General features: G+C 35.6%; 1 protein-coding gene across 1 annotated transcript in view; it reads left to right on the forward strand.

The window, feature by feature from the left end:
• The first annotated feature begins 1,341 nt into the window (after positions 1 to 1,341).
• ABCD2 (ATP binding cassette subfamily D member 2) overlaps positions 1,342 to 13,924 on the forward strand; it is an 88,174-nt gene continuing 75,591 nt past the window's right edge. Inside the window, exons 1-3 of the mRNA XM_007943154.1 lie at positions 1,342 to 2,280; positions 3,798 to 3,978; positions 11,837 to 11,958. Coding sequence (XP_007941345.1) covers positions 1,342 to 2,280; positions 3,798 to 3,978; positions 11,837 to 11,958 — 1,242 coding nt within the window. The remainder of the gene's footprint in view (positions 2,281 to 3,797; positions 3,979 to 11,836; positions 11,959 to 13,924) is intronic.

Genomic DNA, 13,924 nt, shown 5'->3' on the forward strand with positions numbered 1-13,924 from the left:
CATCTTCTATTCTATAGAAGTAGATTGCCCAATCTTCTTTCCCAGGAGTGGCTAGTGGGTTTGAACCTCCAGCCTTCTGTTTAGCAGTCAAATGCCTTAGACACTAAGCCAACAGAGTTAAAAAAATAATAATAATAAAAACAACTCACTGCCACCTCCTCCTTTCTGACTCATAGCAACCCCTCCTAGGGTTTCCTAGGGTTTCAGAAATCGTTATCTCTACAGACCTAGATTACCCAATCTTCTATCCGAGGAGTGGCTGGTGGGCTTGAACCGCTAACCTTCCGGTTAGCAGTTAAATACTTTAGGCAATACAGCGCCAGGGCTCCCATGCCAACAGAGGTAAGGGGATGGGAAAATTGAAACACCATTTACTTAATAGTCACCTTGTAAATACATACCAGTGCATCAGATCCCCATTGCTAAATATAGCAACTAGGGGGCTGGAAGGTTTCCCCTCCACCCAAGGACAAGCAAATCTATGAATGGGGTGGGAAAGGAAGGCTCGATGGAGTGATAGCCAATAATTATTTTCTCTAATATGCAGACCTTTCTCCTATTTATTTTCAAAAAGTATCTTCAATTACAATTGATAGGTTTTGAGACCTTCTTTGAAATCACCGACAAAAGGTGAGGGGCGTGAAAGAGAGATCCCAGTATTTGATACTTTGTTTTCCCCAGTGCTCCTCCCATTTGTCACTTCTCTGACCACTTCAGATAATTCTATACCCTTTTCATATTCATTTTATGGTGATTCTCCGGTCTCTCCTCCTTCATCCCTTTGTTCTTTCTGTATAACTCTTGGAAACCTTCCTTTTGACTTGCTAGTCCCCTTGTGATATCTTCTAAAACCTTAGAGAAGTGATGTGTGTTCTGAAACTTTGGGAGATTCTTAGTGAGGCTGAGCATGCTCAGTAGCTAGGGCAGGTTTTGTTCGCCGGCAGCTGCCCTGAGTCGACCTCTCCAAAAATAGCCATTTAACTCTCTGAACTCCTGTTTAAGGATATAACTCCTTTTTCTCTCTCCTCATTTTCAAGGTTCAAAGGGAAGCTGGTGAGGATTCCAAGGTCCCACCACCCTCGCAGCCAATGAATGGCTTGGGAGGGAGGAGCTTGGAGCGGCTAGATGCAGCTCGAGCTCGTGAGGGAGTCATCCCCAGTAAATGCAGCGGAGCCTGAGCCTTGCTGCATCTGTCACGGCAGAACAAAATAAAACAGAAGAGGAGAGGCGTTACAGATTATGGAACACTCTAGTACTTTCTGAAACATTTGCTGAAGATTCCTGAGGAGCATGATCTTTTAAAAACAATTCTTTCTGAAGGTGGTTTGGGTAACTGGGAAAATGACACATATGCTAAATGCAGCAGCTGATCGAGTGAAATGGACCAGATCGAGTGCCGCTAAGAGGGCTGCCTGCCTGGTGGCTGCGGCATATGCTCTGAAAACCCTCTATCCCATCATTGGCAAGCGTTTAAAGCAATCAGGCCACGGGAAGAAAAAAAACGAAGTTTACCCGGCTGCAGAGAACAGACAAATACTGCATTGCACCGAGACCACTTGTAAAACACCTTCGCCAGGAGTGAATGCAGATTTTTTCAAACAGCTACTACAACTTCGGAAAATTCTCTTTCCAAAACTTGTGACCACTGAAACAGGGTGGCTTTGCCTCCACTCAGTGGCTCTCATCTCAAGAACCTTTCTGTCTATATATGTGGCTGGTCTGGATGGAAAAATCGTGAAAAGCATTGTGGAAAAGAAGCCTTGGACTTTCACCATCAAACTAATCAAGTGGCTTATGATTGCCATCCCTGCCACTTTCGTCAACAGTGCAATAAGGTACCTGGAGTGCAGACTGGCTCTGGCCTTCAGAACTCGTCTTGTAGACCATGCCTATGAAACCTATTTTACAAATCAGACTTATTATAAAGTTATCAATATGGATGGGAGACTGGCAAACCCTGACCAGTCTCTAACGGAGGATATTATGATGTTTTCCCAATCTGTGGCTCACTTGTATTCCAATCTGACCAAACCTATTTTAGATGTCATCCTGACCTCCTATACACTCATTCAGACTGCTACATCTAGAGGAGCAAGCCCAATTGGGCCCACCCTGTTAGCAGGGCTTGTGGTGTATGCCACTGCTAAAGTCTTGAAAGCCTGCTCTCCCAAATTTGGTAAACTGGTGGCTGAAGAAGCTCATAGGAAAGGGTATTTGCGGTACGTGCACTCCAGAATTATAGCCAATGTGGAAGAAATTGCCTTTTACAGAGGACATAAGGTAAGATAGAAATTAAGGTAATGAGTGAAATGTGAGACTGTTCAAGCTGCCACTGACTGCAGTGCTAGGTACCATCTGTTGTCCTGTTGATGGACCCATTTCTTTTGGGTTTTAGATTCCTATGACATTTAAGCTTGTATTAAACTATATGCTTCATTACCCTTTTTAATCACAAGCTGTTAAAGAATTATAGAGTGCAAATTTCTCTAAACTTTCATGACCCTAAAAAGCTGCCTACTTAGCCTCAGTTACCCAAATATGCTCAGAGTGATATCTCAAGCATTTTCTTAAAACTTACATCCTAACTTAGTAAGTATTCCTAAAGCATTGGAAATATATATGTATATATTTAGGAACTAAGAGTTGGAAAATTTAAGGTAGTATTAATACTGTTTGTTCCTCTGTTTTTCAAGAGAGTGGCAAACATGGTTTCATTTGGAAGGCAGTTTTGACAATTTGCACATCTAGTCAATCATGGAGTGTCTTCAGTGCTAAGAAGTACAGGAGATTGTCTCACAGAATAGCATTTACATTATTCTTAGTTCACATTCAGCACCATATTTTGACACAAATACAAAGGTGCAGTGAAATTAAATTATGTCTGTCTTTGAGGGAAAGCCTGAGATTAGAGAGTAAATGAGTAGAAGGATAAAAGTAATTTCAGAATTTTATTTTTAAATATTAAAGATTTTCAGCATTAAGCAGGTTTCTAAAATAGTTAACCCAATTACATAAACTGGTGGTATATAAAATATGACAGAAATTTTAAAGGTGACACATCTGAAATATTAATACAAATGAATTAGCAAATAAAATGTTAAGGTACTGTATTAAAATTAAAGATAGTATTTAGATAAAAAAAGGATTACTTAATTTTTGACGCATCAGTAATTATGAAAGTTTTTTTTGAATAGCAATACCAACAAGAACAACAATCTAAGCACATTTAGAACTTCTACTTTAAAATTGACCTCAGATGTTATACTAATCTTGTTGATTTGTCATTCTCCTTGAATCACTGAACTCAGCAATATAAATTATAGTAGCCTATACTGTAGGCTTCTTGCATAAAAGACAAAAATCCAGTAAACAGAGTCAGTTCAGAAGTGACATCTAATCATACATATATGTGTCATGTGCTTATTTTCAGATATTTTTGCTGTGATCAAGAAGGATAAGGTTCTAACATTTTTTGTTCATATTTTATAGGGTATGATTTCATTTTAATGCCTTATAATTCATATGATTTTGAAATTCTAAATTGATTATATGTATTTTATATTTAACACTATATTCAATGAGTGGCAAAAGTTGTTTTTAATAATATAGGTGTGACAAAAACTGGATAATAATGCCTAATTCTGATATTAATCTACATTTATTGATTGTCAGAATCATAGCTAATACTATATATACTAAGTTAAATGAAATAATAATTATATATCTTAAAGAAAGTCCTCAAACACAATATTTATACCTCATGCTGGGTTAATTCTTATTTTTTTTTCCCTCTATAGGTAGAAATGAAGCAACTCCAAAAAAGTTACAAAGCTTTAGCAGATCAGATGAACCTCATTTTATCCAAACGTTTGTGGTATATCATGATAGAGCAGTTTTTGATGAAGTATGTTTGGAGCAGCAGTGGACTAATTATGGTGGCTGTACCTATTATCACCGCAACTGGCTTTGCAGATGGCGGTAAGGACATTTATGTTCAATCTCAAAAGTATATTTAGGATTATTTCTCTTGAAGATGTTATTGCTACTTCTCTGTGAGTGAAACTGTGTACCTAGCATTAGTCTATAGTCCCTAATGGTCAGAAACAATAGCAAACTTTGACAAGTCCAGTTAATAAGACCAGAAATATGAAAGAAGGAAACAAATAGCTCAAAAAAACCTTTCCAATTCTGTATTTCAGAGATCTCTGATACAATTTTTCTGGGAGCTGACTTAGAGCAATTTATATCACTTAATATAGAATGATTCTCTAGTTCATGTTTTAACTCAAAACAAATTAATACTTTGAGAAAGAATAAAGTACAGCCTCTTCCTATGTGTTGTAAACAGACACCTCATTTCTATACATCGCAGGCATTTCATCTATAAATATTTTATAACTAAATTTGCCATATTGTTTTAGGGAGTAATCAGTGCCATGGAGCACAGTCTTATTTACTTATAGGTAATACAGAACATTACCGAGTGTGATTTGGTGATGGTGTGGGAGTAGGGACTGTTAAATACTATTAAGTGTCTGAATAGTTTTTCCCAATATTTTTCATCCTTTGAGATAACTAAAATAAATAAATAAATAAATAAGGACAAAAGGACAGTATTAAAAAAGAGTGTATAAAACTTGAGGTGAAAGTTAAAGGTCTTAATTGATAGGAACAGAAGGGAATTAAATTGAAGAAGCAGTATTTTTATCTGTTCCCCTACAATAAAGTATCCCCTTCTTTCTCTCTTTAAAAACTACTTGACCGAAGTTAGTCTTATTTCAATGAACTAGAAAAAAACATGGGCTTTATAGTAAAACAGGGCTTGGTTCAAATGTTGGCTTTCTCACTGACTATCTTTTGGTTGTTATTGTTGTTTTTGTGTGCCACTGAGTTGATTCTGACTCATTGCAACCCTATAGGACAGAGTAGAACTATCCCATAGAGTTTCCTAGGCTTCAGTGTTCATAGGTGCAGATCATCAGATCTTTTCTCCTGCAGGGCTGGTGGATGGGCAGCTGAGTGCTTAACCTCTGAGTCCTTTTGGTCACATTAATTAAACTCTGAAAGCCTCAGTTTCCTGATCTGTAAAATGGAAATAATGGCTACTTCACAGGTTGTTGTGATAAAGAAATAGAGTGATGTTTATAAAGTACAGAGTGTGTTCTTAACTGTTGTTGTTGTTGTTATGTGCCATCGAGTTGGACCCGACTCATAGCAACCTCTCCTTGGGTTTCTGAGGCATTATCACTATGAAAGTAGATTGCCGCATCTTCCTTCCAAGGAATGGCTGGTGGATTTGAACCGCCAGCCTTCTGGTTAGCAGTCAAGTGCCTTAGGTACTAATGTATTACCTGGAGAACAAAAGAAATATTAGCAATAATGTAACAGAATTCACACTGTTTTACATTTATTTTGGGTATAGAATTAAGGGTTTATAGTTACTTGTTTGAAGTGATCTAATAAAAACAAATAAAAATTACAGCGTGCTTTGATGTTTGAAAATAGTACTGCTTTCACGAATTCTTAGAAAAGCACTTGTCATATTTTAGTCATTCTTAACATAAAACTGGGAGCTCTGGTAGCGTAATGCCTAAGGCACTTGACTGCTAACCAGAAGACTAGCGATTCAAACCCACCGGCCATTCCTTGGAAGGAAGATGGGGCAATCTACTTCCAAGTGATACTGCCCCAGAAACCCAAGGAGGGGTCGCTATGAGTCAGATCTGACTTGACGGCACATAACAACAGCAACAACATAAAACTATTAATTTTATTAAGTTAATATTTATCAGTCTTTCTTTATGGTAAGTGCTATAGTCAATTGTTGAATAGACAGTATATTTAGACCACTGGAAAGTTGAATCAATCTACTTTATATTTTAAAATTTACTCTTAAATAGTATCATTTAAAAAGTTAATATTGAAAAGGATTTTTAGAAATTTAGTGTTTTAATCATTTTTAATAAGTTTATAGTATTTTTAGACTCAATCATTTCATAATGAATTGAAATAAATTACTTTTTCAAAAGTATTAGAGAAAAAAAGGCACTTAAAAGCCTATGGATTTAAGATTAGCTGTACTAAGAAATTTGGGAAAATTGAATTTATCTAAGTAATGGATATTTTAAAGATTTAGTGTAGAATACATAATGAGACAATTCAAATGACAAGATTAAGGTGTTGTTTTTTAGTAAATGCTTACAAGCACTGGTCTTATTAGAATACTCTGGAGTATTCAACATAGAACAGAGAAAATGCAGCTATTAATGGTGACAAATTAACTCCACAGAGACCAGTAAGAAGTAAACAATGTATGCAAAGAATCTAACAAACTTACTTCTGTAGATGATGCAATAAGATATTTAAAAATAAATCCTACAAATCCCCAAAAATACTATATTAAATTAAGTATTAAAATTTTAGGTTGAAATTATAATAGTCATGTTGATGCAAGTAAAAGTTAAAATATTTCTTAAAGCTTCTTTTCAGAAGAAAATTTTGATACAGAGATGAGCAATATAAGAATTTCATAGAACAAAAAAAATTAATTGAGATGAAAGAACATTATTATGAAAGCATGCTTCATTTAACATTATCTATAATATCTAACGTTATTCTATATGTGTTTTTATGTGTACATATGTATATATTTACTAAATAATTATGACCTACAATGGCTTAACACATGAAATTTCTGAATTATCATTTTACCCAGACAAAACAATTTCATATTAATTTTCAGGAAATTGTGTATCTTTGAAATTTTAGGCCTTGTATTAAATATCAGAGAAACCAAACTTACTGCTGTTGAGATGATTCCAACTAGTTGTGACCCTGTAGGACAGAGTAGAATTACTCCATAGGGTTTCCAAGGCTGTAAATCTATGGACACAGACTTTCCATCTTTCTTCCACAGAGTGTTTGGTGGGTTTGCACTTTTGATCTTTTGGTTAACAGCTAAGTGCTTTAAACACTGGGTTTTAATCTAGACTTAAATCTTAATTTACATCATGCCCTGAGTTATCCCTTATATTAGAGATAAATTGAGTGCATAATACTATAATGTTTTAAGGCAAAAAGAAGTAGGAAAATGGTTAAATGAGAAAGGAATAGCAAAGAGGAAACAGATAAAACATAGCATAGAAGAAAAAGGAAGGATAAAGAAAAAGCTGCATCTTGGTTCTTCTGTTTAATAGTAGAGTCCTTGAGTGGTGCAAACAGTTAAGTGCTCAACTACTAGCCAAAATGTTCGCCATTCAACCAACCCATAGATTCCTTAGAGGGAAGGCTTGTGATTTGCTTCCAAAAGGTCACAGCCTTGAACACACTATGGAATGTAGTTCTGCTGTCTACTCTGAAGTACATGGGGTTGCCATGAGTCGGAATTGACTTGATGGCAGTGGGTTTGCTTTGGTTTATCCTTAGGAAAATTACATAAATGTTACATGCTTCAGTTTCCTTATCTTAAATATCCACCAAACCAAATTCACTGCCATTGTGTTGATTCCAACTCATAGCAACCCCCAGTGGGTTTCCAATCTTTACTGAAGGAGACTGCCTCATCTTTCTTTCATGGAGTGGCTGGTGCATTCAAACCCCTAACCTTTTTGTTAGCAGCCAAATCCTTACCCACTATAGCACCAGAGTTCCTATCTTAAATATAATGATAATAATATATATTTTTTTCAAAATTGTTAATGAAATCAGATATATTTAATGTTCTTTGACACAGTACTTGGCAAGTACTGTCGAGGAAAGCAGGTGGAAGCAGTTGTTAATATTTAGTTTATTCTTACCGTTTGGGCTATAGGGTCAGATTGCCTGAATTCAAATGCTGGCTTTTCTGCTTACTTAAAGTTACTTTGGACAAATGATTTACTCTTTCTGTGCCTCAAATTCCTCATTTTTTAAATGGGGGAAATTATAAAAAAGCTTTTAAAAGGATTAAAGAAGATTTCATATGTAAAGTGTTTAGAACAGTGTTCTGGTTTATAGAAATACTTAATGGATGTTTGCTGACATGATTGTTGTTGTTCTTGTGAAAGGAGCAAGGCGTTTGCAAGTAATTAGGAAGTCAAAGGTGAAATGCAGATAACTCACTGCTGTTGAGTTGGATCTGACTCATAGCCGACCCCTCCTTGGGTTTCTAAGGTGGTTATCACTATGGAAGTACATTGCCCAACCTTACTTCTGAGGAGTGGCTGGTGGGTTTGAACCATCAGCCTTCTGGTTAGCAGTCAAATGCGTTAGGCACTATGCCACCAGAGCTCCTGAAATGCAGAGGGGAGGAAAAAACTCTATAATTTTGGATGGAGAAAGGGAAAAGAAAAATATTTCTATGGTAGATTTACTGTACCATCTACCTTCACCTTCAAGTGAAATCTTACATAAGGATAGGACCGTGTTTACATTCAAGTTCACATTAAAAATTGCATATGTAATCATGCCATTCTCACATCAGAGATGTTTCAAGTCATATAGTATTCTAGAGTCTCAACCAAAAACCAAACCCACTGACAGAGTAAAACTTCCCCATTGGGTTTCCAAGGCTATAAATCTTTACGGAAGCAAACTGCCACATCTTCCTTCCATGGAGCAACTGGTAGGTTCAAACCATGGGCCTTTCAGTTAGTAGGCAAGTGCTTAAAGACTGTTTCACCCAGGCTCCTTCTAGAGGCCCAGGCAGGCCTAAAGTTTTGCGTAAGGTCACACAGTTGATTAGTGGAAGCACTGAGAATGGAAGATACTTTATATCATAGTGCATCCTTTTTTCCTACTATATCATGAGGCCTCCATATTAGCTATATTGGAACTGATTCTATAAGGAACTTTGTTAATTTGAAACTAGGTAATCACTGAGACCAAATAGTTGAAAAAGAGACATTGAAATAGTTAATATGTATAGCTTCTATTATATTTGTAATCCCAAAGGAAAAAAAAGAAAAAAAAATACTTTTGTTTTAAAATTCTTTCTTACCTTTTCAATAAAATAGCAACAGATGTGACTGTATTTCAGTAAATACTCATTACTGTCAGAGCTACAAGTAGCAGTAAAATGAGCATCTGTAAATACTGAGGATTAAAACCTTAAATGAAGAACTTTGGAAAACATACTGTTTTAAACATTTGATGAGGAACGTAAAATACATTGACCTAGGATACAAAGTACCTGAGAATGTTAACTCATGAATTTGTGTCTCTGACACTAAGGAGTCTGGTTTTGTCATAGAGGTCAGACAGTTGGCCGTTGCATGCATGACAGAATATTGCTGGACTGATCTCACAGTACCTGCCAAAAACAACCAGTAGAATAAAAGTCAAATGAAATCTATGGGGAGCTCTTTATTATTTTATTGCTAAAAGCATGACAAAAATCCATTTGGTCTTAAGAAACCACAGTAATGTGAAATTGTGATATCAAACACAGTCCATTTTGTACTAGTGTTTTTCTCTCTTAACATAGTCTGTCAATGAAAGCTACTTTCCAAATGCTTTTTAACTCCAATTCATAAAATCCCATAATTATGTTAGTTACTAGCCAGATTCTCTATGAGCCAAAACTATTCATAGTGCTTTAAGTGAATATAATTCACTATTTTGGTACCACATTGAGAATTCCTTGGTACTTTTTTTGTGTGTATGTGTGGTTATCTGAATGTCATCACATATTAAAAATATGTCTTTAAAGATGTCTACATTCTGGTCCCAATTTATGTATCTAATCATGAATTTTTCTCCTCACTTAGAGCAGTGTTCATCAGTCTTTTCTTTTTCCTTCTTCAATGCACACATACTAGTGGTAATTCTGTAGAGCACTGATTGTTAATAGAGATAAATGAAGATGGGTCATAGTAAAAAAAAAATCAACTCACTGCATCGTTCCCCAACTCATAGTGACCCCTCCTTGGGTTTCCAAGGTAGTATCTCTACAGAAGTAAATTGCCCAACCTTCCTTCTGAGGAGTGGCCTGGTAGGTTTGAACTGCCAGGCTTCTAGTTAGCAGTCAAATGCCTTAGGCACTACACCACCAGAGCTCCCATAGTATAAAAGGTCACTGTGAACTTATGGTGATTTTGATAGTCAGTGAAATCAGTGTTTGACATCAACTCATACCATGTAGCCTGATCAGATGAATATCATTCAATCAACATTGATTGGAATTTCCCTTCTCTGTGCCATTGCTTATGCTATACTCGTGACCTACCAAAATTTAATATGATCACAGTGACATCCCTCAAAGTCTACTCCTCCATGAAGCATTTCTTTTGTAGCAAACATCTTACATTAACTGTCATCATATAGGTTACCCTGTTTAGTTGTTTGGGAACTTGTTTTCTGTTTCCTATCAGATTGTAAGCCTCCTAAAGAACAAGTCTGAACACATTTATTCCTGTATGTCCCATAGCACATTGCCATAGCACATGCAGGTAGGTGCTTGGTAAATATCTGTTGGGTAAATTTTGCCTTATGTCATGCATGGATCCCTTTAAAAAAATCAGTTGAGCTGTCTGTGAGCAAGTGAAAAGTATCTGGTAGCAATATACAAGTTATGTATTTGTATTCTTATGGAGGTGAAAAAACCTTTATATTGAGATAAACCAGAGAAAAATAAATATCAAAATAGACATACTGCTATTTATTTTTTATTTTTAAATTAATTCACAACATTTAATTTGTTACTTTGGAGATAATCTATAGAAGGACTGAACAGAGAATTACCTTGATAGAAAGATTAAAGTAACACCTGGAGAAGATAACTTTAAAGAACAGCACTACATTTGTGTATATATACAATAATAGCAATAATACAAAAGAAAACAATAACAGCTAACATTTAGAGTACTTACCATGGACCATGTAAGGCACTAATACTTCATTTGTATTTCACCTTTAAACCTCACAACAGCCCTTTGAGACAGGGTTATTTGAGATAACACTATCATTTCCTTCATCTTTTAGATGAGAAAATAGTTTTAGAGAGGATAAATGGTTTATCCTACATCATACAACCAGTAAGTAGTAGAGCCTGGATTCAAACCTAGTCTGACTCCTGACTTTTAATCATAATTCTGTATTTATGGTAATTTAGGTTATTTATCTATTTGCAGACCCATTCATCCATCCAGTATACATTAAAGAGTGCTATATGCTAGACACTATGCTAAGTACTAGGAATAAAGAGTGAAACACAGAGTCCTGGCCCTCAAGGAATTTAGTGTTTTGGAAGAAACAGGGATTTTCTGAAAAAAGCTGAATTATTATCTCTTTCTCCAAGTCTCTTTTTGTAGAAGGAGAAAGAGCTAGGCATAAAAGTAAGGAAAGAGTATTAAAGTCACAGGTAATCACACTAACACTGGAGGACTGATACCGTATGGCAAGTATAGGGGGCTATAGGACAGCAGGGTAAATGTTCGTAGAGATAGTAGACCAAGGCTAGATTACAAGTGTGAGTAATTTCTGTTACAGAAACCACAATATAATACTGTAGTTTGGATATAAGCAAACACTTCTGGTACCATATATATTCAAGGTACAGTATTTTATTACACAGACCAGCTATAATAAGGGCAAGAAGTTGAATATGGAAAATATGCTAAATGAAGATAGTCTCAACTCCTATCTATTTAATTGTTCTAACTCTTCTAGGAAACTGTTAAAAGGAAGCTTTAAACAAAATCTGGTACAAATACTGTACTTTTAATAACATTATATTTTTAGGAGGTTGCTGATACTAATTAAAAGTTAATATGTGGTTGTGTTAGCCATAATTTAATTTGTGTAGAATAAAGCATTTAATTACTTGAAACAATTCAATAATTTTGTAATTTTCTTTTAGAGTTAGAGGATGGCCAGAAACAAGCTATGGTTAGTGAACGGACAGAAGCCTTTACTACGGCACGAAATTTATTGGCCTCTGGGGCTGATGCTATTGAAAGAATTATGTCTTCATACAAAGAGGTATTTGCATTTATTATCATTATTTGATTAAAATAAGATATAGGAAAATCAGTGTAAATTACCAGGTATACTGAGTATAATCAGGATTAAGGGCAATAACTCCCAAATAATATTGTTCCTGTTGTTGTTGTTACGTGCTGTCGAGTCGGACCCTACTCATAGCAACCCCTCCTTGGGTTTCTGAGGCAGTATCGCTACGGAAGTAGATTGCCCCGTTTTCCTTCCGAGGAGTGGCTGGTGGGTTTGAACCACCAGCCTTCTGGTTAGCAGTCAAGTGCCTTAAGCATACGCTACCAGAGCGCCGATATTGTTCCTAATACCCCTTAATTTTTATATGATGAATTGTTATTCTTTTTGGAAATAATATTACATGTTGATTTTTAACTTAAAAAAATAAATAGAACTTTCCGTTATAGTGGACTATAGAGCCAAGGGGCCGAGATTTAAATTCCTGTTCCAGTATTTACAAATTACATGCCGATGCTCAAGTTCCTTAACCAGTGTTTATGTTTCATCATCTATAAAGTAGAGATAATGATGGCAATGACTTTGTAGACCTGTTGAAATTAAATACACATAGAATATTTAAAAGGATACATATTAAGCACAGTAAATGTTAGCTAATATTATTAGCTAACATTATTAGTAAAGAGCAGTGGTTAAGCTCTTGGCTATTAACAGAAAGGTGGGTGGTTCGAACCTACCAGATACTCTGTGGGAGAAAGATGTGGCAGTCTGCTTCCATAAAAATTACAGCCTTGGAAACCCTATAAACTCAAAAACCAAACTCACTATCATAGAGTCAATTTCTACTCATAGCAACCCCATAGAGTTTCTTATGGAAGTAGCCCTATCTTCCTTCCTCAGAGTGCCTGGTAGGTTGAACTGCCAACCTAATTAGTCATATGCCTTAGGCATTACACCACCAGAGCTCCTTCTCACTTTCCATATGTAAACCTTTCCTTGACTTTTTACAATAGTTAACTAATACATTATTTGTCCTGTGATTGACTTATTTCACTCAACATAAGGTCCTCCAAGTTCATCCACGTTATGTGGTATTTTACAGATTCTGAAATGTAGAGTTTTTTTCCTATGCAAATGTATGTATATTTACCTAGGTTTCTATTGAACCTAAGGATTTATTAATCCTTAGCTATGTTCTCCTCTCCTTGGGAACTCAAGAGGCTCATTTTAAAATGAACGTTTCATTTTAGAAATTAGCCTTTAAATAGCGACCCTTCATAGGGTTTCTGAGGTGGATCACTACAGAAGTAGATTGTCCAATCTTCCTTCTGAGGAATGTCTAGTGGGTTTGAACCACCAAACTTCTGGTTAGCAGTCAAATGCCTTAGTCACTATGACACTAGAGCTCCTAAAAAGAACATAAAGAAATGAAATACTAGTGTAATTATGGACCTCTCTTAGAAGACTTTAAAAAATAATACCTACTCATAACTATCAAGAGGAAGTGGGAGGGGAACTGTTACATTGTGTAAAATGTAGTCAATGTCATGAGACAAAGTGTATGTGAACTGCTGTATCAAAAGTGAATTTACTCTGTAAATTTTCACCCAAATCACAAGAAAAAAAAATAATAATAATAATATCTACTGCTTATATTTTGCACAGAATGTCAGCATTGTTATATTATTCTACAATTTGTTAATTGTTTAAGAGATATTTATTAGTAGCATACCTTGCTTATTGGTACCAGTTTCCTTCATTTTAAACATTCAGTAAACATTTCTCTGAGGAAAGGGTCTTTGTGCTTTCCTTTTCACATAGAAGATTGCTCCTGATAGATGAGTCAGCTTTCACAGTCATCTGATAACAAGGTGTTTTCTTTAATAGAAAAACCGTAGGATACTCAACCCAAATTGGACAGCTGGCAGAATGACACCATTCTGTTAAGCCTTATGGACTAAAGCAGAATTTAATCTCATCTTATAATTTTATATATATA

This window comes from Orycteropus afer, unplaced genomic scaffold (genome assembly GCF_000298275.1).
Source record: "Orycteropus afer afer isolate SDZICR_OR568_19922 unplaced genomic scaffold, OryAfe1.0 scaffold00100, whole genome shotgun sequence".
NCBI classification, from domain to species: Eukaryota; Metazoa; Chordata; class Mammalia; order Tubulidentata; family Orycteropodidae; genus Orycteropus; species Orycteropus afer.